A 26,320-nucleotide genomic window follows, 5' to 3' on the forward strand; every position below is an offset into this window, starting at 1 on the left:
CTACTAAAAAGCAATCTGCAAAGCCGTTGTGAACATCAGAGGTGTTTGAAGTCAGGTTCTGGAATATAATTTCCAATAATACACTTGCCTTTAGGTGTCCCAGGCGTTAGTGCAGGAGGCAGAGGCAGAGAGGTGGTGCTCTGTGGTACATTTCTGATCTGGGCAGCGAGGGAATCAGGACCTGCCATAAGATGTAGGCACTGCTACCAGTGCTTGCGGTTTAGCGATGCTGCCAGTGCCTCTAAAAACCACAAACAAAACCGCATAAGAACTGGTAAGGCCTGGTAAAGAATGTAGAAACCAAATGGTCTGAAGACAAGAGCAGCCTGATAGTAGATGTGCCTCCGCTGGGAGTGCGGTGCTGTCCTTAACATTTCCATTCCATGTCTCTAGATGTTTTTCAAGTGGATGTAAAAATCTGACAAAGCAGAGGGCTTGAATTGTGTTTGGGTTCTGCAACTGACCAGGCCTTAGGGCACAAGAAAAATTAATAGCAAGGCATTGTTGTAATGAATTAATGTTGTGCTTGCTCAACATTTAAACATATGGAACTGTTTTATGTGTAGGAAGAATCTCCTGAAAGAGAGCTGTGTCAGCCTGGTTATTTGAGCTTGCCAGGGCCGGGATGAAGAGATCTGGTTGGTTTTGTCCATGGAGGAACTGATGTTTTACATTTGCATTTTAACAAATACAAATTAACTCTGTCTGTTAGGTGAATGTTCTGTTTTCTCTGTAGTGTCTGAACATACAAAACCATTAGTTTGTGTGTCACCAAATCCTGTGGAATTCCTCTAGTGCTGAAAAAAACATAATTTGTGGAGTGCAGATCTGGGAGCCAATAATGTGTATTTTCCTTTCAAATCTAGCAGCTGGCATGACTGACTTTGGATGTTGGAAAGTTGTCGTGGTAGTGCTGCAATTCTTTCCTCAGTAAAACTGAGGTGGTATTCTTTATCTCAGAAATGCCTGTGAGCACTATCAGCAAAGCTTTGACTCTTTTTGTACCACAAAATAAGGATTTCAAACTGTTTGAAATCTGAAAAATGGAATCCTGTTAAAGACTTAGGCTTATTAAAAACATTTGTATCATTTAGTTCCCAGCCAGCACTTAGATGCGAGTAGCATTATGTAAACTCAATTTGTACTTCTGCCAAAGCAAAGATCAGTAGGTCAAACTTCTAAGCCTGACCTACATTTTTTTAATACGTATCTCACAAGCTCAACTTTTTCCATTCTCTTTTTTTAATTGTCTTGAAATGAACTAGAGAGAACTAACTTTTCTTGCCTGCTGTAGTATGGTATTTAGGATCTACACCTTATGCAGGAGTTCTTCTCCACCTGGATCTAGTATCCTTTTCCAGAATTTGTTGACATCTGCATATTTCAGAAAAAAATGTAACCAGAATAATTCATGGATAAGGAAGAGTATTAACCTTTGTGGAGGTTAAATGCTGCTTTCTGCTTTAGAATTAAATAGAAAATGGCATTTGTAGTATGGTGGAACAAATACGATATGGAGGCTGTTTTTAATTCTTGTACAAAGTAATATGGGAGTGGTAAATTATTACAAATTCATGGTTTATGAAACTTCAAATTTTAAAATAAATTTATTATTGCTTAATTAAAAGTTGTTATTGTAGTTTACAGTGCCTACAAATTTATTAATGGATATCATCTCTTTTTATTGGGAACTATATGTGGGGGAAAAAATTTCAATGGTAACTTTGCTGCAGTCCCCTGTTGTGTGCTCCAGCTGCCCTTCTCAATCTCACTTATCTTCCCCAAGCCTCTGACTGATGGAGATATACACAGATCAGAAAAAAAAATGGAGATATGGCCAAGAAGAGGATCTGTGCAGGGTATGTGCCTGTTTTAAGGAGAGGGAAAACGTGCTAGAGCATTTGGGTGGCAAAACACTTAAATTTATCTAATTCTGTATGAATTGATATGGAAATAAGCTGTAGGTTAGAGCCTTTCTGAAGGTGAAGTTCTTGGCTTCTTCCTATTTTATTGCATTATATTTCCTATTTATGCATTATCGTGTTTGTATATGTTTTTTAAATCTTGTAAGTAGGATTGATAGCAAGAGGTTGGGCGTTCTCAGGTACCTTAGGGAGCGTAGTCTGATGGTTTGTCTGCCAGGCAAGCTAATCAAATATGAAGCACTAGCACACTGAAACACTAGTCAGAGGTTCAGAATTTTAGAGCATCTAGAGTTGCTTCCTCTCTTCGAGCAAGACATAGTCGATTATGTCTACATCCTTGGGATGAACTGAAATGTTCCCTTGTGTTGGCATCTAAAGCCTCCCAGGGAGCTACTGCAATATTAGAGGCCATCATTTCCTATCTGTGCAATGCTGTGTGATAAGCAACAGCTGGCTGCTACCCAGGAGCCTCACGGTAGGTGCAGTTCTGTGCTGGAGTTCCCAAAGCACTTTGGGATTATTAAGGATGACAGTTTCTCAAGGTGTAATGGCTAATAATCCACTTAAGTTTAAATATTTTTCCAGTTGAATACATCTCACGTTATGCCTTGAACTTGACCACAAGCCATTCTTTGTGTGGATACTGGGGCGTTACATTAGTAGGGTTGAGCTGTCTCTGAGCTAGGTGTTTCCAAAAAAAACTAATCAGTTACAGTGTTCTTAGGCAGTAAAGTCAAGTTGTTTACCTTTGTAGTGCTCATCATTGAGTTGACTTCCCTGTTTATAGCTTTCTCATCCCTGTGTTTTCTGTTTTGTTGCTCTCCAGTCATTGCCCACGTTTTCTTCTTGCCTGGTTTCCTCTTCTCTTGCTGTGACTGCTTCCAGCTCTTGGCAGCCTGTGATACACAAGAAGTGTTGATTATTTTAAGAAAAAAAAAAATGCAGAAATTTCAGTGGAAGCACTTGTAATGGAAACCAAATAACCAGCGTGGCCTTCGCTCCTGAGACGAAGCCAGTTCCCCTCCTGACAGTGTGTCAGAAGACCAGGGGTCTTTCATTCTCATCCATGACGCTGCAGGGCTCAGCTTTGCGCTTGGCTTAAACCAGTGGAGTGGCCATTGAGAAGTAGTGGCTTGTGGAAAGTGAACTGACAAAATCTGACATGCAAATTCAGTAAGAACTGAAAGATGTTTGTTTTCAAAATGGTGTTACACCAGCTGATGCTTACTGGCTATATCTACAGGTTGGAACCACAGTTATCCTCCTGGACTGCCATAAAGTTAGCTGTTCTGGTATGTCTTGGAAAGAAGCTGTTGCTGTTTTTGTGAAAATAAGCAGTGCCCTTTAACATGCAGGCTTCCTAAAAGAGGAAATCCAAGCTAGTTTTAAGTTTAACTTATTTCTAACCAATTTAATGCGTGCAGGAGCATGAGGCTTGCACGCTTGCAGTAAGATTTGTTCCTAAAGAATTTCTGAAAATCCTTCACAAGTAGCAAATAATGTTTTAGAGCAACAGAAGTGATACTACTGGAACATCGTACTGGATAGCTGGAACATCAATGATAATTTTAGTCTCCTACAAGGGATAATTTATAGATAGATAATCAGTAGGTTCTTCATAACCTTGCAGAACCTTGTGGCATAGGATTATACTTTAATGTTACAGCATAACTTAAAGTAATGTATGGATAGTCCCAAGAAACAGTGAGGCTTGAGAAGGGGAAAAATAGTACTGGGTGTCGTAAAAATATTATTTTATGAAAAAAGGAATAATCCCATTTTAGAAAGAGCCCCTCCAAAAAACTGGTCACCTTAGCAACTTTGTTAGAAAAACTAAGTGACATTCTTGTTTTTACAGATTTGTGCACGTCTGTTTCTTAATTTAATTACTGTTGATGACAAAGAGTAGACTTGGGGACACTGTTTACTTATGACACTAGCTATGGATCTGGATTTGAAGCTTGCCTGCTCTCCTACCGCTATCATCCTGCTCCCCAGTCATGTAATTTTGTTGTATTTTAGGGAGTAGTTACGGGATCAGAATAACAAAGAATGGGACAAGCTGGTTGTCTAGTGTTCCTCAGAACTGCTTTGCTGTGAGAACATCAAAACAATTGTTTTGAGTCTAGGTTATTTTTACGCTTTTCTAACTGATGGCACACATGTTAATGTTATTTAGATATTTAAATGGAATGGTTTGCTTTCTGCAGTAATAATCTTTGTAAACATCTGAAGTGAGGTGGACTTTGATCTCCTGGATAGGCACAGCAAATGTACAAGGGGGAACAATTTTATCTGTAACTTTGTCAGTGTGAGCTTAATGTGTGAAACATGCAGCCTTTAATTGTGACATCCTTATTCCAAATGCAAGTGAAAACAATGGAAATAAGAGGTTGTCATGGACCTCAAGCTTCCTGAAAGCTGACTTTTGTACAGAAAGCAACTTGTTTGATTTGCAAATATTTTTTTAGCTTGCATCCCCAAAGCTTTTACTGTTCTGTTCAGTCTTCTCTGTACAGAATAGAAATATTCTAAATTGCAGCATTTAGAGCTACCTTTTTCATTTTTTCCAAAGCACACATAGCAACCAAATTTATTCCCATAGTCTGTGGTAGTGGAAGCATCAGCTCCAAAATTGCCACAGTGGAGGAATCTGATCGCTGTTCTTACACAGGAGAAAATGCACTGCAGCTTCTGCGCCTGTTAATACAAGGAGCTGTAGGCGTAGCATGCTGTGGGGGAAGAGAAGCCACAAGGGTGAAGGAAAACCTTTTTTTCCTTAGGTTGAATTCCATTCTGAAACTAATCATGCACCTAAATTCATATGTTAATGATGTAGTTCTTCACTGCAAAAACTCAGGTGGGAAGAAGCATGTTTCACTTTGTTTTTTAAACCCACACTTGTTACATGGTTTTAAAACTGAATTGAGATTGTGCAGGAAACCTGGAAAGATCGATTGGCCAAGGATTTCTAATGTGGCCTCAAAATCTTCAGTGGAATACTATTGGATTATTCAGCAATTACAAAAAGCACCCTGAAGCTTAATACATGAAAAAATGTGAAATAGGGGTGAAAAGGGTGAAGTAGAGTAAAAGCTAGAAGCAGTAGCTGCTCTTTTACAAACAGAATTCTGTTGACACGTGCCCAATGTAATCTGAACTAAATGCTCTGTGTGTTTGGTAAGATGAAGTTAATGATAAGGATAGAGCATTTCTTGCCTGCTTACATTGAATCTAAAATTAGAGAGGCTTCTGTTTCAGAATGGCAGCGTAACAACTGTATAAACATATGTGAGCAGATAGGCTTTTTGGAGCACAATATAATATCTGATTGCTTTTTAAGAGTAGTCCCACTTGTTCAGAAGGGACTGAGCCCTGCTGTTCAGCGGCTCACATTTTATCTCAGTCAAGTGCAAGGTGAACTGTTCAGAAGTAGTCTGTCTTCTCTTATCCTATCCAAGAAAGTCTCCAGGCTCTTCCAGTCTATATTTGTAGATGATGATCTGTGATAAGGGAAATTGTTATCACCACACAGACAACACGCGCAAATTGCCTAAATAATCCAGCCTTAAATTCAGCAGGTTTCTAAAAACAAGGACTTCCCATAGGAAAATGGATAAAGAAAAACATAACTTATGGGATAAATCCTGCCTATGCTTCCTGCCTTCCTGTTCTCCACTGTTCTTAATGTTTCTGTTCTGATGGGAGCAATGAGGAAATGCCTAAATTTGAGAATTTTTACTACAAAATAAGCTTTTTTTTTTTTATTTGCCAGAGAAGTTAAAGCTACCCTTTAAATTAGGAGTGCTTAAAATGTTTATCAGCTAGAAAACTGCTGGCTGTCCTTGAGGATAGATTGTATGGAGTTAAGCTGTGTGTCAGTCTGTCTTTCAGCACGAGGCTTTACTTATAGAGAATAAATTCTACATTGGAGATGTTCTTCATTGGACCTGTAACCTCTGAGGAGCAGACACCTAAAATTTGCAAATAAGTTTCAACACTTCTCTTTTCACCTTACACTACGGGGAGGCTCGTCAGACCATGCAGGAGCCAGACCAGTGGGTGTTCTCAGAGCTTGTCTGACATGAGCTGAGATCAGCAGCAGCTATGGCTGACAGGAAAATGATCCTTTTTCCTCCCAGTTTTCACTTCTTAAAATGTGTGGTCTTGAGGGCAGGGCCAGAACTTGATTTTTCATCCTCCCCTTGGATGCCCTTGTCACAAGGCCAGTGAAATTGCTTTAGGTTGTGAACAGGAAGGTTGACAGATGTTCCTCCTTCTTGAATAAGGAAAGAGAGAACAATGGGGTGGTTTACTTGGTGTGATTTGGGGGTTGTGGTACATCTGGCCTGATCCACATGGACATCTGAGTCTGTGTAAGACAACAGGTCAGTGTAAGACACCAGTGTGGGAGGTGATCCCCTAGGAAGTGCTGACTGAGAATTCCTGTGCTGGCTGTGGTGCTGCCCCGTGGCTGATGCTGCTGTTACGGAGCCAGCCTGGCCACTGCCTGCTGCTGGCTCTTCTGAGTGCTGGCCGGCCTCGGGGAGCCCCCAGCTCAGCTGCCTGCCCGCGCTGCTTCAGAGGGCTCTGAGGAGGCTGGGTAGGACTGCGAGGCGTGCTGGAGGAGAGGGATTGGGTTCCAGGCCAAATATAACGCTGTTCAAAAGCACACACGCTCATCAGATGCTAAACGGCAGAACAGCTGTAGGTGTCACAGCTTCTGGCTTTCTCCTGAACATATGGCATGAAACTAGCAGAGCTGACTAGGAAGAACACTTAAATATTGGCACTGCCTTTGATCTTTTTTTTTTTTTTTTTTTTTTTTTTTTTTTTTTTTTTGGCACAATTTTGTCAAATTTGAGTAGCTCTATTTTGGTTGGGGGAAGACTGAAAATAGCTATAGATTCATTTTATTTTTTTATTTTTAAGTTAAAACCTTAAGCTTTTTGTTGATTTGTTTTAAAACGAAGCAAGATCTTTTTGCCAGGTCCTTGCCACTTGAAAAACTAAAGATTCCAGTCCTCCCTGACAACACTGTCCTATTGTGCAAATGCTTATAGTGTCAGAAAACAACCAGAAGGATGCAACTTATTAGAGATCCTGTTTACCGACATTTAATTAATGCTGCATTCCGAAGTAGCAAAGAATACCTTTGGCGTGGGCAGATTTCTTGGCTCTGATATGTGAGAATGCACAGAGCTTTTGTTATGTCCTCAGGAGAGTTGTTCCTGTGTTGTTGCCTGAGGATAACTCTTTCAATGTGTGGTGGTCCATCTCGCTGTTGTTTTTTTCTTTTTTTTCTTTTTAAACTAAATAATAAAAAAATGCCTGGCACTGAAAGCCTTGTATGTTGGAATTCAGAAATAAACTTATGGCTTATTAGTCCAAATGTCTGCAATTTAAACACCACTTACAACTCCTATATCATAATGATTTTCATCTGCAGTAATAAACTTCTCTACTACTACTAAGTCATAAGGATCTTTCCCAATATATGGCCCCTATTTTTTTCTCTCTGGGGGTGGTGGGAGGGAGGGAAAAGGCTGCTTTTTGTGGAAGGGGGATTTGGTTTGAATTAGGCATCATACAAATACTGAATTGAAAACTTCTGAGACAATTCAGGCACCAGATGGTCTTCAGCAGCAAGGCTGCTTGATAAACCATGACCCTTTAACGTTGACTAGATTTTTAAAATGAGAATTCTTCTGTTTAAAAGCCATTAAGCTTTGGATTTCTAAAGAATGTCAAAAATGGTACCTAATAAGTTAAGTTGTCTGGGTATTGGATTGTTAAATAGAATTCAATTAATAGGTTCATCATAGCTAGTAAACTGTTTGAAGCTAGGGAAGCTACCTCATCTATTATTGCCAATATGAGTGTTTTTTCACAAGAGAGCCACTTAGTTTCTGACAAAGGAACACCTTTTGTATCTCTAGTGCAAGAAGAAGAATAGCGCGTTTCAAAGTTGGTTTGAGAAGTGAAGAACATTCTGAGTTCTGAGAAGGGGATAAATGGAGTAGAAGAGAAATAGCAGCTTATATAATGTACCTTGCAATGTTGACTTGCTCTTAAAAGATTCAGTCTAGGTATAGCAAGGACTTTGCAAGTAAATCTAGGTCCTTATCAAAACTGATTTTTCAACATTGTAAAAAAATACTTGTTAGATGTGGGTTTTGAACCAATAAATATCTACGGGACATATCAAATGACCAGAAGCAAGGTGAAATGATAAAATAATACTGGTCTGCTTCAAAGTGATAAACTCTTAAAACTTTTCTTTCAGGGTTACTGTAACTGTTAGGTAATTCAAGAGACAGAGTCAAAAACCTAAGATCTGGCATACAAAATACGGGAATGATAACTCATAATCCATTTTGTTTTGCGTTCCTCTGTATTCTGTGCCTTTGCAGTTAATCCTCTGTTGTTCTTTTAACGCTTTCTCTAAATCATCCTTTAACATTCATAAATCTTATTTTAGTGAGTCAGAACTTGGTTGCCTTTTATCTACTAACTGAACAACACAGTGGATCATCTGCAGTAAAAGAATCAATCTGTCATACCACATTGTGAATACAGGACTTGCATGGTAACCTTGAAGTTATTTTAGTGGTGTAAGTGCCAAACAGCATCTCTTCAAACTATGCCCCATCCCTCACAAAAGAAGTAATTATTTATGTTGGAACAGTAGCAGATGTGGTTTTCTCATACTTGATTGGAAATTGGCATTTGATCCTATCTTACATTCTTATATTTGATCCTTTTACAGTAGTCTTTATATTTATCTAGGTAATCCAGATATTATTGTCCTACAACACTGGCTTAAGCGAAGAAGTGTAGAAAAAGGTGTTATTCCATTTAGAGTTACTTAGCTGCAGTTAATCGTGTGTGTACAGTAATTTACAAATGCTCCAATGTGACAATTTCCATTGCAGGAAAATGATTTTGTATGTAAGACTGGGAAACATCCCACTTAAAAAAAAATAAAAATGCAGAGTTCTTTTTAATTACTTGGGGGGGAAAAAGAAATCTTCTTGGAAACACTTCCTCCTTGTTTGCTGTTATGGGCAGTTGTGTTGGAACCATTCTTACCTTATTTTGTTGTTTGTTCCTCTCAGGAATTCTTCGGCTATGCTTCGCTCACTTTGAAAACGTTCTCCTGTCAGAGAGGCTTGGTTGCAGGCAAGGAGCAGCAGACATGTTAAAGGCAAGATGGCCAAAGTCAACTTGATGGTTAACCTGAACTTGATACAGGGAATTAGTTTGTGATGAACAAATCACTGCATTCTCTTTAGACTTTTCAAGTTTCTGCTTGGATCAAGTAGTGAGCTGTGTCTGTGCCTAGACAGCTGCAGTCTGTTCCTCCTCTTAAATGGACCTGGCCCCTTTTCCATTCGAGTTTATTAATTGGACAGAACTTAGAAACTTTCCAAGAATAATCTCATTTCCTCCTGTCCCTGTCTGTGGCCCAGTTAAGTTGCAGGAAACGGCTTAACTGAGCTGCCCTTATTTTACATGTCATTGTCTGGCATGTGACTGTTACCTAACCAGCAGCTATGAATGTTTTAGTGTGCCCAAATAACATAGCTCCATGTACTGTGCTCATTACTAAAACATAAAACTTTTCAGTGTCCTTGCCACATTGGCAGTGCTCTAAGATTTACATCACCAGTGGCTCATTAGGAGCCCTGTAAACTATGTTCTTTGCTTAGCAAAGATGATATAACAAATCTCCTGTACACTAAAAAGAAGTTTGAGAAGAAATTGTCAGGCAGACACAACTGGGGTTTCTGGCAGAAGCACTCCATCTCATCAGGACTGCAAAGGAGGGAGTGCAGGTGGGTGGGCTGTTTTGGAGCAATTGACTGTTTTAACTTCCTCAGTAGGCATATTGGTCCATAATATTAATTTAATGTTAGTAATAAGCATGTTGCTTGGGATGTGGTTAATATATGGAAGGTAAAAGTGAGGAATCTGTTGTCAGGGAATATAGAAGGTTGCAGATACATTTAAACCCAAGGAATAGCGTTTTCTCTAAAACAAGGGGAAAGTGTTTGCAAGTGAGGGAAGTGCAGAGGACAGGCAGGTATCCCAAGCTTTATGAGGAAAAGCAGATCTGAGGATTTGTGCTTTGTATATTCGTGTGACAGTGTAGCTGCTGAGCTCTGACTTTGCAATGTTTGAGCCACATCTTGTTCACTGCATCATGCTTTTATCATATTAATTGCTTCTTGTGCCACAGTTAGCTCTGCAGGGCACTGGCATCTCTGCTGTGTCCATGTGGCATGCTTGATCCTGCACATTCTGGCAATCAAATAATAGATGAACAGCAAACATCTGAACAGCTGTTCTTATGCCCCTGCTTTCCAGCCGTGGTTTCGCTGTGCCACTGTTAATAATTCAGAAGTAATGGAGAGGTGGGGGAGTGAAAGGGCTGCAGCAATCTTTGTTTCTCTCCGCAGTGTGTGCTTCCTCCTTGGTGGCTCTGTAGTTACCACGGAAACAGGAGAGGGATGGCACAGCACCGGCAGGGCTGGCGTGGGACTCGTGGGTCTGCTCAGTGCAGCGGCACATCTGCACAAATGGGAAAGCCTAGGGCTCGCCTGCCCTTGGTGGGGTGCCTTCTCCCTCCCTCTGTCTCTCTATGGTTTTGTGAAACTTAATTATAAAATAGATGATGCTCCCAAATCTTAGTGCATTTGTTAAATAGCCTTTTTATTAGTGATCCTGCTAAAAGAAAAAAAAGGCAGTGTCAGAATAAGCATTACTGGAGGAATGAGGTAAGGTAGTGTGGGAATGTGATCATGAAATCTCTCAGTGGTAAAATGTGGAGTCCTGGTTATAATCAGACTCACTATTGGAAGAAGGTTTCACATGCTTGAAATGCCCTGGTACTTTACCCTGGTGCTTTAGGGAATAGATTTACTGGAAAAGACTAAGGACCACTTCACATACATTTGCTCATCCTTTGCTTTGATCAAGGCCGAGCCTCATTTTTAGTAACTCTGAGTGCATGTACTGATCACTCCTTGCACTGGCTGTACTGAGTTGCACAGTGCCAGACTGGGAGGCTATGGAGGGGGAGGACGTGAGGGGAGGGGACCAGCCCTCTGCATCCCCATGCTGTCCTAGCTCACAGCAGGCCTGGGGCTTTGGAGGGTGGGCAGGTGTGCTAACTCTGCTGCACGTGTTTTAGGGCTGTAGAGTGTATCTGTTTAAGCTGCCTTATCTACTAGCATTACCTCTGCTGTTTGTTTTACTGCTGCATTTGGTGCTTAGATTTTCAGCAGTTATGTTGGCATTATTCTGAAGGAATGACTAAAAGCCCCTTTTTCCTAGGGATAAGAGTGGAACTTGATGACCGGCTTGAGATGGACTATTGGGCTGTTCTATAACTGTGGGCAGGAGGAGACTGTCCAATTCAGTATCTCTGTCCCTACTTTCAGTGGTAAATCAGATAAGGGTAACCAAGATTTTCTATACCTAGATGTATCATTGGAAGCTGCCTAGCAACTGTCTGCTTGCTGGCTTTAGAGCAGGACCTACATAATCAAATACCACGTAAACCCACTCTTCTGTAGAGTTCTATGGCAAGTAAATACTCCTTTTGCACACCAAAAAGAAGTCTTATTTATGGAATCAAATTTTATGTCTGTGTAGGTATGAATACACCCAGCAGAGTAATCCTGTCTGGCTTGCATGAGGTTTTGTGGCCTCAAGTGTTGATTCATTCTGTACCTGCTCTTCTTCTGAAATCTGCATTCAACAGGAGATCTGTCACTGGGACCAAGCTATGAAGTTTAACTTCCTGCTGCCTCAGTTTATGTGAGATATCCTGGTATTGTGAACTTAATCTGGAACTTGAAATTTATGAGTGAGATTGTTTCTCCTAGTTACTTTTATGGAACCTTTAGAAATAGTTCACAAACCTTTTCTTATCCTCATTTGACCTCCAAAGAGTCTGTAGGCTTAGGGTTCAAAGCCCTAGTGCTGTTGCTTTTGTCAAAGTTAAAAATATGCTCAATTATTGTCCATGAATTCAGGAAATATCTGAGTGCATGATGTAATTTTCACACTTTTAAAAGTTATACTTCAGTTTAGACAGAACTGACTTTTGCTATAAAGGCAGCAAAATTGTTGTTAAGTCCTATTCTTGCAGAGCGATTGGAATTAGTTTATTGTTCTGTCAGGCTGCAGTGAATAGCCTCTTTATCCCCAAGCTACTTAGTGTTTTATATGAGGTTCTGCAATACGTGTGTGTTTCAGGGAGCTTGACTATCAAGGACACATGCACATCTCCCTTCTGTCCTGGCAGCTGATGTAAAATGAAAACATTGCAGGCAGCACAAAAGCAACTGAGAAGCACTGCATGCAGAACTGTAGTGTATAGGCATGTGGGCTGTGCAAGTCTGCTTGTATAATTCTGGCTGAGTTCTGTTTAATCCCGGTGTGCAGCCATGGTGTGATTGCTGTATATCTGGAGTAGAAAATGCCAGTTTTGCAGTAGTGGGTTTTGTAACTGATGCATTTTTAAGGATTTTACTCAAACTTTTACTCAAGTTGAAAATACATCTCTGAATCTTCCAGTGAATCTTTCATTTTTTCTGAGTTGCACTCTTTATTTTAAGTAAATAATGTTATAGTTGGCCTGTTTAAAATAATTTGTGGAGGAAGATGTTGACTCTAATGCTATCCATTGATGACTTTGTTTTAGATAAAGAACAATTGTGATTATTTAAGGACGTAGATCAGAAGAAGAGAAATTGTGAAGAATTGAGAAATATAGGACTTAAGTGATACAGGAAGAAATAGATTTTAACATTACATGTTAACGTTGCATTAAAATTTTCCAGGTAAAGAACTTCAGTATTAAAGCTTACTAAAAGCTGCTTTATGTATGAGTCTCAGATGCACTGAAATAGATATTAAATCAGATTTACTTGGATCTAATTGAAAACATCTGATTTTCTGTCACAGAATTCTGCTTGTTGTGATATGTCTTAGGCTCAGCCTGTTTGTTGCATTGCTGTTTGCTACTGCAAACTGCATTTTGTTACTGCAAACAGTTGATGGCAATTTTAAAATGATTTGATTGTTTTTTTTCCTCTGGTGGACTGTGACAAAACAATATGGTTCCTGTGCCAGCCTTGTTCTCTTCCTAGGATCTCTTTGGCTAGTAGTATAGATATCCCAGGTGGTGTGTGTTGTAACTCTTGTTAGCTGACAAAATAATTGACCTAAGTCAATTGACTCTTAGACAGTTATTGTCAATAAGTGGATTATTTGGGAAACATTCTTAAAATCTTCATATGAACTAAATGGAAATTCTACAGCAAGACTTTGAGGATTAAAGCTGTGTTTACAGATGAGAGAAAAAGACATTAGACCAAGACTTGTTAGGGGGCTGCATCCTGTTTTATCAGATTATAGAAGTATTTTTTCTTCCAAAGATGAGTGAGAGTCCCCTCTACAACTCCAATACCATTTTAGCTGATAGTGGTAGGCTTCATAGGACTGCTTTATCCCTTTGATTAGACCTCGACTGCCACTCAAGAACCAGCTTGTATAGCCTGTAGCCATCTCACTTCAATTTGTGCAAAGGTTTGATGAAAGAACATGAAGATAGATGTCCCTCCTATCCTCTGTCTTTGAAAGACTTACTAAGGCTCATCAAAGAATCCCTTATACCTAGACAAATCTGAGATTCAGTTTGCAGCTGAGCGCCCCTCAGAGAGGATTTTGAAAGTTTACTTGCCTCTCTGCTATGTATTTTCAGGTGCTCTCACAGTTGGCCTTGTGCGACAGTGTCAAACCATCCATGGACGTGACAGGACCTGTATTCCTCCACGGCTGCCTCCTGAGTGGGTCACTACGTTATTTTTCATCATTATGGGAATCATTTCACTAACTGTCACATGTGGTTTGCTGGTGGCTTCCCACTGGCGAAGAGAAGCTACTAAATATGCCCGCTGGATAGCTTTCACTGGAAGTAAGTGACCTCAACTACACAGTTGACCTGTACACAGGATAAACTGGTGGAGTCTAAAATAATACTGTTGTCAGGCAAAAATGTGTAGGGCTCCTACTATATAAAACGTTCTTTCTCTTCAAATACCACATCTGAGAGAAAAAAGAAATTCTTCAAAAATTGAGGGATTAATAACTGAGAGGGATTAATCACCTGTTGGCCCAAGGTGAGAGTATAGGAAGTCATTGCATTCCCTGATCCCTTTACCTTCCTTGAGGAGTGCCGTTAATTGGCTGAAGAGAATGAGCAGAGATGGAAGAGGACAGTCCCAGATTGTGTCTTCCCCATGCCCTTATCTCCAGTCTTACTCCTAGCAAAATGGAATGACTGGAAATTCCTTCCCCTAGGTAGAGGAAGCAGTTGATGCATCTAAGACTTACTACAGTTTGAAATCCATCCCTATTTCAGGTGTCTCATGTCTCATGAATACCTCATTCAGGGTTGATGCTGGTTCAGTCCTGTTTGATGCTCACAACGGGTTTTTTATTTGGAATATCTGCATCCTAATTGGCTATGCAGGAGGGTTGCCCACTGCAGAGCATCTGCTGTGCTTCACAGCACTGAGACTTTTGCTTCCTGTGACCTGCAGCAGTGCTTTAGCAGAGGGACTAGTACCAGTGTTTTTCTGCCTCCCTTGGTTCTGCTCTGCACAAGTACGGGCATAATAAAGTACTGGCTGAGCCTCCTCTAGCAGCCCTGTGTTTCTGCATGGGGAAACATGCTGTGGCTCCTTCATTGCAAATGAAAAATAGTTATAACGAGTAAGGGGAGTAACTTTCAAACTTCCTTTTCTTGGTGTGTGTTACAGGCTTATGCCAACTGTGAAATGATGCCTTAATGGTGGGGATGACAGCATGAAAAAACTCGAAACCTGAGGGCTTTTAAATTGACTTGAATTATGACATACCACTAAAGGTAGTGTGAACACTAACTAGAAGATGCAAGTTTGTGGTTTACACAGACATAAATAAGGTTTAATGGAACTCTATGACATCTAATATGAATGAGATTGAAGTTTGTTTGGGGGAGGGAATAATGTAAAAAAGCACTGAGCTTCAACAGAGGCACTTTGCTGAGGCACTTGTACAATCAAAGCCATCCTTCTGACAACTTTGCTACATAGCATATTAAATTGGTAGTGCAGCTTTTGCAGACAGTGGAGCTGTTGAAATGCTGTATTCATTGTGATTGACTTCTATTTTCAAGTGAATGACTAAAATAGACATGAGTATTACTGAATATTAAATCCCAACTTCCAGTTGTCATTGTATATCTATACATATTTCATGTGCATCTGATGTATGCAGGGAGGGTTTGAGCTCAGAATGCTATGTAAGATTAGAATGCTTACAGTGAGCTGAAGTCAAAGCTTGTTTTATGGTGTTTTTTTTTAGTACTATATGTTTATTTACTGAGGTTTTTTCTTTAAATTACAACTTGCATTTTGGGGTTTACATATTTTAGTGTTTTAAAATATCTCCATTAATCCAAATCTTGCATCTTTAGCTTTCTATAACTTTGCGTGGTTCAGCTGAAAATTCTGGTAACCTAAAGCTCTTTTTTTCTGTAGATTCCTTTGGGCTTGCAACTGGTCCATTATTAAGGTCTAAATATAGAAGGGTCTGCACTTGCCTTTGTTAGGAGATGTTTAATAATGAAGCATATTAACTTTTTTCTCTTGCAACTCAGAATTTCTTATGATTCTATTAAGATCTGATTGTGTTGCTGAAATTCAACATCTTTGATATTCATCTCCAATACGTATGACTCTGTGACCTTTCTGTTCCTGTTAACAATGATGATGGGAAATTGTATTGCTTGACTCACTTGTAATAAAAGTCACTTTGGGAAAAGAAGTGAATGGAAGGCAGAGTTCTTTACTTTCCAGGAGGTAGACGAGAACAAATTCTCTCGTTCATTGAACGGCAACACAAATTAGTAATCTATATGTAGATTGGTATTAGGCGACATGTGGAATTAACTTGGACTACAATGAACAGGTCCTTCCTGTGAAGTGCCAGAGTACCGTGTTATGAAAAGATAGGTAACTCATTAGAAGGGGATAGAGAAAACTTCATAATTGTATTACATATCTTCTGCAGGTGATTTCAAGACTCCACAGCACAGGCAACTAGCAGATATTGTTCTTGCAGAGCTTTCTAAATGTGACAGAGTATGTGATGTCCTAGGTGGCAGCAAAGTTTGCTAGGGTTGCTAAAGGCCACCCTGGGACTGGCAGCTCTGTTCCCTTCAAATGCAAGGGGGGTCTAAATTAAATCATGTAACAGCAGAGGAATCCTTTTGTTCAGCCGTTTCCTTGCAACTCTGCCAGTAGTAAGGAGGGTCTGGTAAGAGGTCAGTCTTGCCCGGTTCATGCTGGAATTTGACCCTGATGGGTTGAGTCTGTTTGTTTCCAGATCCAGTGTAAATACCCTTCTGTCCAAGGGGGTGGAATGCTATCCAGAGAAGTGATGAGAGTCTCACTCTTATTCCTGGATAACTATCTGAAATATCCTCTCGTTTTGAGGAAGAGAATGAAGATCTCCCTTGCAGAAGAGTAAAGTCTTGGAAGCTCAGCTTCCTGTAGCTGTTTAACAACATTGTGCAGGGAAAGAGAAGCTTCCTGATTTCTTTGTTTTGATTTTGTGATAATCATGTGAAAGACCCTAAGGGACTGTTTAATGTTTTTCTCAACTGATAGAAGTCTGTAGAGCAAACTGGTGCAAACATCCTCAGCGCTTCATTCCTTTGCTCACTTTACAGAGCACAGTATGATAATTCAGGGAAGAAGAGTCCAGGTCATAAACTAGTGCTGGTTGCTTGGCATGCCTATACCAACCCCTTCAAAGAGAAGCAAAGGTAGGATAGAGTTTTTCTGCTACAACTAAAAGATTAAGATAGTATTAGATGGATTTTTGGACATTGTTTTGGATTGTGGTGACTTTATCCAGGCTGTTGGTATCACCTTTTATTGCAGTCTGATTTTCATTTTCATGTTTTACCCAGGTTATGGCTGTAGATGGGATCTACAGGTTCTTGGGTCACCCATCACACACATCCCTCTGTATTCAGCAGTTTGTTGGCACTACCAATTATGTTAGAGAAACCTGCTTGCTTTTGTTGTTGTATCCAGCAAAGGTTACAGGAGGAGTAGCTATCATGAAGTAAGAATCAGAACCTTTTTCCTCAGCAAAAACCTGTGTCTCTCCTTGATGTCTTAATCATATTGAGAAATTAGGCTTGGAGAAAAATTAAACATATTATGTACCTTATCTTTACTGGAATTTTTGCTTATAGTCTTGTCATCTTGGATAACACGCTTTTCAATAGTGCATCTACTAAATATGAATTATTGCCAAGTGATCTTGTCTGCCTTAGCTAAAGGACATGTGAAGGACCAAATTTTAATTTTTATTTCATGTGTATTGCTTTCCTGTATACACTTTTAAAGGGATGCACCTGAGAGTATTTGCTAGCACAGCATTTGCATCCTTCCTCAGCCATTGGTGACTTTACTATGTAGAAACTTGTCTTTCAGGCTTCTCTGCAAACTGTCTACGCATACAGAAGAGAGATTTCAGTCTTCCAAATCATGCTGCACACTTGACAAAAGTCTTCTAAAGGCAAATGCAAAAGTTTTCCTATGCTTCCTGTAGAGAAGATTCTTTCAAAAATCATAGTATTCCTACTGATGTGATAGGTATTGTCACCCTGGGCGTAGACACTATCAAAACTATTGTTGTTCTGAGTCCCATTAGCTGTAGTGCTGAATTCACACAATGTAATGAAGAGTAGATTCCTTCTTGGTGTTCATTTCTGTACTGCCCAGGTTTCTGTGTGCTTCTTCAATAAAAGAGGAGTTGCAGACACACAGCTGTGCCTCATCTGTTGATGGCAACCAAAGATCCGTCAGCTATTCATTGCATGGTATTGTTTACCTTTTGCTCAAGTGTGAGCTAACTGTTACCATCCCAGCTTCTGTACTGCTTCATCACTAATTTTGCCCTGTGACAGGGAGGCATAAGTTGGTAGCAGGCAAGAAACCTGGCTTTGGTATTGTTCTATGTATCTCTGAAACTACTCCTTTCTTGCTAGTCCTACTTCAAATTAATCTAAATCCCTTTCCTTTACAGGTCATTATGCCATCTTCTGTTTTAGAAGATAGGATGTGGCGAACCTATGGTAAATCCTTAAAGCTGTAATTCTTGTGGTCCTTGGGACAGATACTGTTAAGATCTATAATTAGGAACTATATCCAGAGCTTATCCTCTGTGGAGGCCACGTATGTGGTATTCTGTATATTATAACAATCTGGGATGTTGCAGGAATTCGTAGAATAGCCTACAAGGTCTGTTTACATCTTAAACAAATTCAGGTCTCTACCATCTGCTACAGTTAGAAAAGGAACTAATTCTGTTACCACCACTGAAGTGTAGGTGCTTCTCTGAGATATATCACAGGAAGAGATGCTGAATAGAAAATCATAATTTACCTTTTTTTTTTCCTAGCATTTACAAGAGAGTCTGTTACTGATTTGTATTAGGATTTAAATGTTCATAAGCGTAACAGACTTGATTTGTGGAACACAAGTAGAAACACAGTAGGACAATCATATTCTTAACTAGTATTAGCTATCTTGCAAATACTTGTTCCTGGTGTTTGAGTGAATAAAGGGCTTCTTGGGTTACAAAGGATTTGTACCAGCTTCTGCTTTCTATGTTATGCATCTCCAAATAGACAAGCAGGTAGTACCATACTCCCCTAAAGACTAGACCATATCCTTTTTCTTCTTTCAATACACTTTATCTTGGATTCTTTGAAGTTACTGTCTCTGGATGCTGAAAACAATTTCAAGCTTAAGAATTAAAGGATCTAGACTTTTTTTGACAGACAACATTCAGAAGCAGACTAGAAATTGTGTTCTGTTACCTAAATATTTTTGTTAATACCAACTGTAATGATTGTGTCTTTCTGCGAACTTTCCCTGAAATCGTAAGTACGTACTCCTGAGGAAGAAGTTCTTTATGGGTTGCTGGAGATTTTGCTGGAAATTCGCTGAGCTGATATGACCAGATGTGGAAAGCTGTGTTTTGTGTCACAGCTCTAGCCAGCAATTCTCATTCTAGAACAATATACGCTAAGTTAACTCAGTGCTTCCTTTGTTGGATTTTGTCTTTTTTAATTAAGTAATCATGCATCTTAATATGTCATTTTTTTGAGATGATAACTTAGATTTCCTTATCTGACAAACTTTGAAATCTGTTTTTCAGTAGATTAAAAATTCTTAGACCACGCTAAGGAAAATTGCTTGGAAACCCTCACAGCGGAACATGTGTGCTGTTATTTGGAAAAAAAAAAAGACTGCTGGTTACTTCTGTAACAAACATTTGAAGCGTGTATGTAAATTAGCATTCTTCTCAGTCTGCGTTTGCAGAATTTATTTTTTCTCCTCTTGCAAACTGAGGGAGGGTTGAGGTACCTGCCTATGTTATCCTCCCACAAGAACATGAGATACTGGGCAAATTTTTGGCTTGCCAGTAACAGGTCTCAGACCTAGGAGTGAGTGCTTGTGGGTGCAGGTATGTACAATGTACCTCAAATAAAATTGGTCAGTAGAGGAGAGAATAAAGATACGTTCTTCAGCCTTATCCATGAGGCCAGCAGAACTTTTCCAGCTATGTAGTTCTTGAAAACAATAAAGGGGATTTAATCCTGGAAGTGGAGGTGGTTGTGTCAGAGTCATAAAGCTATTTCCTATAAGCGCATTTTTGTTAAAAATGCAATAGAAATTTGGTAAATAACTGGAATGCTCCTCAGGGACAAACTGGATGTAATAGAAAACATGCTGAGTTATGATAATGTGACTCATCCTCAGAGTATTGTTGAAACTGTTACTAATTATGTGTTGCGTTAATAAGTATGCATTATCGACCACCGTTTTCTGGACCACTTACATACAGAGCTCTTCTGTGCTTACACAGATCTGCTCAGGAAACATATACCTGATCTTTCTCTCGTCAGATGGACCATTTACTGGTTAAGATACAATTAAAAAAGAGGAAACAATCTTCTAAGGATTTGATTATGTGGACCAATAAAATAGATAAATACTTTTAGATTAATGTTTAAAGTGTGTGATGTTTAATGTCTGGTTTCTGTGTTTTGTTTTTTTTAACAGATGGTCTAACGTGGTAGCACTGAGCAACAATTCAGTAACTGCAGTTGCCAGATTTGTTTGTGCTTTTTCTTCCATAATCTGCTGGTGTGGTTATATTAAAATCAAGTCACATGCTCCCTCTAGTGGAATGTGTATATACATATTACTTTATTTTTATTTACTAAAATGCTTACTGGGGAATAAATAAGTAAGCGGAGAGGCTGATTCTTGTGTTAGCAGCATTCAACTCAAGGTATTGTGTAAGCAGCTTCATGTTTAGGAATGCAAGGATCAGCCGAAGGTCTGATGTGCATCATGTGATGAAACAGTCCTTTTTTTTGTTCATGTCCATAATTCTTCATGGACATTTCTTGAATTCAGGTTCTTCATGCCCATAACTAGTCTCTTCTACAGAGCATGAGTATTTTTCCTCAAAGCTGAGACCTGTGCTATGCAAATTACAAGAATTAAGCATTAAGACCTGATATACATAAAGACATAAGCTGTTGATCCTTGAATAAACATGGAGTTGATAAAGTTTTTAGTATGGGCATGAAACATTGTAAAGCTGGAAGGACTGGAGCATGTGTATTTAGGCAGGAAGAAGAGTAATGAAGTTGTTTGACGAACTATTAAGGCTGCTCTAGGCCATCATCTCTTCGTTTGGAAAGAATAGAGACTGTCCTGGTAAGGACAGATGAGCTGCTGAATTTAAGGTACCTTTTGGAAACAAAAAGATATGGAGCAATGCTGACTTGCATAGGAGCCAGTAGTTAAGGTGATGGCTATTACTAGAATGTTGCTTTTTTTGTTCCCAAGTAGGGAACAGCACCCCTAGAGTTTCATCTCTTAGTGGTAGAGAAGAGCGTACTGACAAGGACAGCACCTATGTTTCTTATTAACAAATAAAAAGCATCAGTGTGTGTTAAGTGAGAGGAAACTCAATGAACTAGTATGTAGTGTGCTTTGTTGAGAACTGAGAGAACTGTGCATCATGTGGGATGAGTATGTGTATGGTTGGTGGAACATGTCCCTCAGATATAATTTAGATTTGCTTGAATGAGTATTGTGAGTAGAACATGGTACCCCCAATAAATGTTTGAAATAACATTGAAATACGTATACATGAAATAACAGTAAGGCACTAAATGTTGACTTAAGTTGTAGAAAAAAATCTGTTGTGCTAATACTGATTTAAAGAAAAAAATAACTAATGCTATATTCACGAATATGCAGTCAAACCAACTTAAAAGCTAATCCTTTTTCTTGTGAAGAATCTCTTCTCTCTTTAGGAAGTCATTCCCTTCATTGAGACTGTACAACCCTGCATTTTGTATGTTCAAATTCTATAAGATTATTTATCCAGAGGTATCTTATAGGAACACTGGAGTTCTCATCTGGGAAAGATTGCAACACTGGATATCCTTTACTGGATTTGATCAGAGCACTGAAGTGTGTTGTGAGAAATGAGGGTCACTTAATATCTGAAGGCCTGTGAAATCCGTAGTGTAATTTTAATGAATGGCTTTAATAGGAGTTCTATTCTTTGTATATCTACACAGAGACAGTTGTAAACATGAAACATGTACCTAAGTCCAACTATTAAAGTGAAAAAAGAAGTGTCATTGCTTGGTTCTCTAAGTTCATGGAGTCTGAACTTGAAGTTTCTTGCTAAGAAGCTTAGATTAAATTGAATCAGAAAACTTTCTTTAAACTCCACTGGAAAATCTTAAGGATATATGAATATTTTCTTAAGAAATAAATTTAGGAAACTGCTGTATTTTAGTCTAAAAGAAACCATAATGACAATGTTTTCTATTTTTAACAAAGCTTGGATAGAAAAAGAACTTGGAAGAATGGGAGACGGCAGCTACAGTTGGAAAAAGACAAGTGATAAAAAAAAAAAGTTTCTTCAATGTTGAATATTAGTTTATCTTGACTTTGGGGGAGGGAATTTCTAAATTAATTAGGAGTAATGTGCTCTATGATTAGACTCATGGGTAGTGGTAGAAGTACATACTTTAAATGTATTTATGTAAAGAGTTCATGATCCATTGAGCAAGGCTGAAATTACTGTTAAAAAGGGATCTTTTAGTCTGTCTTGGAAATAGACAAGGGATCTTTTAAATGCAAGGTAGAGCCTACTCAGTCATTTCAAGCTAGTTATGTATGGGAATATCTCAGATCTTGGGCTTGGTCAGAATACGTGGCTTGCTTTCCTATACTGCTCTATGGATTTGTAAATATTTTGACTCTTCTGACTCACAGCAATGACTTTTTTTTTCTCTTTTCTTTGCAGTGATTCTATTCTGTATGGCAGCCCTAATATTTCCAATTGGATTTTACATCAACGAAGTTGGAGGTCAACCATACAAGTTACCCAATAATACAGTGGTTGGGTCTTCGTATGTACTGTTTGTTTTATCTATTTTCTTTACAATAGTTGGACTTCTATTTGCTGGCAAAGTTTGTTTACCTGGCTGATGAATGTCTGGACTGCGGGACTTTATTTTGGAAAAGAGACACAGAACTGCATTCTCAGGAGGATGCCTAGATATGACTATCAAACACTTATTGAAAAAGGAATGCTTTGACTTATTCTCACTATGCACTTTGGATTGAAAAAAGGAGAGCCTTTCCCATAACCAAATACAGACAACGTTGACTAATCTCCTGAGCATATTTAATGCAGTCAGGTCTGCACTGTGATAGGAACTAGTGAAGAATGCTTTACACTGAGAAGCATAATGCCCCGTCTTACTGTACTGTTCCCATTTTTAACGTCTAACAATTTGGAAGTCAAAGTATTTATGAACTTTGTTGTAGACCAGAGGGTTGCAGAGGAATTCAAGTGAGGCTGGCCTCACTGATTAGGAAATTAGTATTTTACATCCTTCTAATGCGTAAAGCCTTTGGCACCAATATGGATCGATCTTGCATTGCTGCACCAAGAAGCCAATAGATCACTTGTTCTCCAAAAGATACATAACAGCAAGAAGACGTACATCCCCTCCTCTCCCATAAGCTCTAGAAAAACACTACGGAACATTTCAGAGGGGGATTTCTTCCTTATATTTATATAAATATATATATAAATATATATATATTTTGCTGATGCAGTATACAGTGTGTGTGTGTATGTGTGGGTGTGTATATACATATATATATATATGTATATATACACAAATGGTTCCTGGAAAAGAACTCAGAACGCTTTGCTAGCAAAACACTGTGGTGTGCAAAACTAGAACTCAATAGAAAAAAAGCCATTTCTCTGAAGGCCACATAGCTGAGAGTCTTCAGTTTACCTCATTCTTTGTAGCAGCCCTTGATTTTAACAGTTTTGTAATAGGTACAAACGATCCCATGCCTTTCTAGGTGCAATTTTAAGTTAAGCTAAAATTCTTTTTATGGTAATTTATTTGTATATGAGGGTAGAAGGTGAGATCATGTCATACCTTAAAGTTAAAATCCTAATTTGGGGAAACTGACACTATTTAAATTATTAGCAACTGTTGCATAGAAAGTCTCTTTTTCTACAACATTGTTATTATTGATATTCATATGAGTTCAAGCACTGCAGTTTACAGCAGAGATAAACATTTCTCTAGCGCATGTAAAATGCAGTGTTTAAAGTAATGCAAATGCTATTTCACTGCAAAGATGGATGAACTTATTAATTCACCTTTACTAAAAAAGCAGTATAATTGTTTAAATAGTATATGCCTTGTTCACTGCAATTATAAATGTGGATTTAAGGACCATCCAAATTTGAAGTATTATTCATGAAAAGCAGTTTTACTTTCCATTACAACTCCATAGGTATTGTCATAAATTACTACTCAATCTAAACTTGCAGAAATTAAGATTTTTCTTAGTGCAGGGAGCTTTCCTGGGCCACTGTCTACATTCATTTTCCAGTTAACTCATGGTTTATTTGAGGTCCATTATGAAAGCAAACAAAAAATTGTATGTCTCAAGTTCTGTTTTATGGAGCTTATTTGAGCTACATTACTAGGCACTGTTAAAAAATGTTAGTGAAATAATCAGAAGCTTCCAAAATAATCACTTATCTTCAGACACTTAAGGTGATAAGACAGTTTGCACAATTATTTGAAACTCAGTGCCATTCAAACCCTACAGGGTTCTGGTCCTCTAACTTCTCCCTGACTCTGCTGTATTAAACAGTTCATAGTTCACATTTTGGTGGTTTTGAACACATTTGCTACTTTAATGGTCTATACGTGATTATTTTTTTTTCCAGTTAGTTCACTCACAAAGAAAAGGAAGTGTTCATAGAATGCTAATTTTTTTCTCAACTAATCTGTAAGTACAGCCAGGCACTTACTTAGAGCTGATGCTTTAAAGATAATTTGGTTCCTTAAGCCTTCATCTGCATAGATATTCTAATTCCCTCTAGCAGTGTTGTGGAAGACAGATAAAATGCCAGGTTAAGATGCCGGATGTGTCTAAATTTTCAGTGTTATTGGTGGTGTAGCAAAAGCTGAAGTATTGACTAAAACATAGGAATTCTGATGCAGAAAAGCTCTTCTGTTTTCAGGAATGTCACTCCTATAAATAGTTCTAGGAGGTTTTTTAACTAGAACATGAGTGAAGGGGTCAGGTTTCTCAACCTCTAAGATTCTTCCTTCTTACCTATTTTGGATATAGTAACATCATGTACACAGTTGATTTAGGCTTTGAGTAAATGGATCCTCATGCAATAAAAAACATGAACACTTATCTTGGAGCATAGCCAGTCTGTGGCTGGCTGGCTGGAAATTTTTCTGATCTGCCAATGCTATTGCTTTGAATTATTAAATAGTGGAGATTTAACTAGCTGGCTGTTTGATTAAATATTTGAGCATTTCATGTCCAGAAATAGATACAGCCATCTGCATTGTAAATAAATAAATAAATTATAATAAAAAACCTTCCCTCAGTAAATGAAGAGACAGCTATCAACAGTTGCTTCTAATGAAGTCACTAAGTACTATGTAGTACAGTATTAATTTATAGCAGAAAATCATATCTTGTAAGCTGTATATAAAACACTGTCTTATGGTGCAATCATTTGTCAAACTTTTGTCTGTTACTTTTGTTTGAAAGATGTGTGCATTCTTTTTCATACCTAAGAGCATCACTGTAAAATCTGCTGAATACTATTTATAGGTTTTATTTGCACAAGGTTTAATTTTAAACTACAAGAAGTTCGTATTGAACATGCCTAAACATCTGTAGACTTTTTCAGTTCATGAAAAGCAAATGTTTCCATATGACTCTTCTCCAAAGGTAATCCCATATTTATGTTGAGTGTTTACATAAACTTTTCTAATTCTGGCAGCCATTATATTTAACTTCTTGAAGGACAGCTCATTTCATGCATCACTAGACTAGTCTTACGCTTCAAAATTCTTTAAAACATTTCATGTCCCATCACACTGTGCACGCTTTGTCACTTATTTGCCTAACAACATGTGAAATCAGAAGCTTAAAATACCTTCAGAAGGGAAACTAGTTAATTTGTCTGCATAAATGTTATGGTTGAGCTCAGCTGGAAGCCTTTGGAAGCTGGAAGCCATTCCTCTCAGAGGAGGGTGGGATGCTCGAGTACATGAGTCTAACCATTTAATATTCTGCACTCAGTTGTTACCTTGCTGGCAAGCGCTACCTGTGTTACTGGAGCTGCTGGCAGGGTGCAGCATCACCTGAGCCTGACCCCCTGGCTGCTGTCACTGCGGCCAGATGAGGGCCCTTCTGTAACACCTGTGTTTAGAGCTGTTGTTTAACCACTCCAGAACACACCTGTAGAGTACTGTGTGCCCCAACAAATGAAGGGGGGGGGAAATGAAAGCTGTCCTTTAAAAGCTTTGTGAAGGATGACAATAATGAAGGAAAGAGTGTCTGCCAGCCGCTTGTCCCGCTCGAGGCCTGGCCGTCTGAGTCCTCCGTCCACCCTGCACCACCCTTACCGAGGATTGTTTTCTAATCGGTTAGAACACTTTTATTTTTTTTTCCAATTAATGATATCTGAACAAATGTTAATACAAACTGTATAAAATGAACATAATTTTCTTCACTTGTATTTTTGTTATTGAGCAAGTTTATCAAAATAAATTGTCTACTAAAGCCATCGGCCCCGGCTGCCCTGACTGGAACGAGCGCCTCGCGCGCGGGTGCCTTCCCCTCACACACGGGCGCTTCCCGCCC

At 38.8% G+C, this 26,320-nt stretch overlaps 1 protein-coding gene across 1 annotated transcript in view; it reads left to right on the forward strand.

Moving 5' to 3' along the window:
- Nucleotides 1-26,237, forward strand: part of MOSMO (modulator of smoothened) — a 30,855-nt gene extending 4,618 nt beyond the window's left edge. Inside the window, exons 2-3 of the mRNA XM_082772172.1 lie at nt 13,702-13,914; nt 22,410-26,237. Coding sequence (XP_082628298.1) covers nt 13,702-13,914; nt 22,410-22,594 — 398 coding nt within the window. The 3' untranslated portion in view covers nt 22,595-26,237. The remainder of the gene's footprint in view (nt 1-13,701; nt 13,915-22,409) is intronic.
- The last annotated feature ends 83 nt before the right edge of the window (nt 26,238-26,320 follow it).

Source organism: Aythya marila (genome assembly GCF_965140915.1).
Source record: "Aythya marila genome assembly, chromosome: 15".
NCBI lineage: Eukaryota > Metazoa > Chordata > Aves > Anseriformes > Anatidae > Aythya > Aythya marila.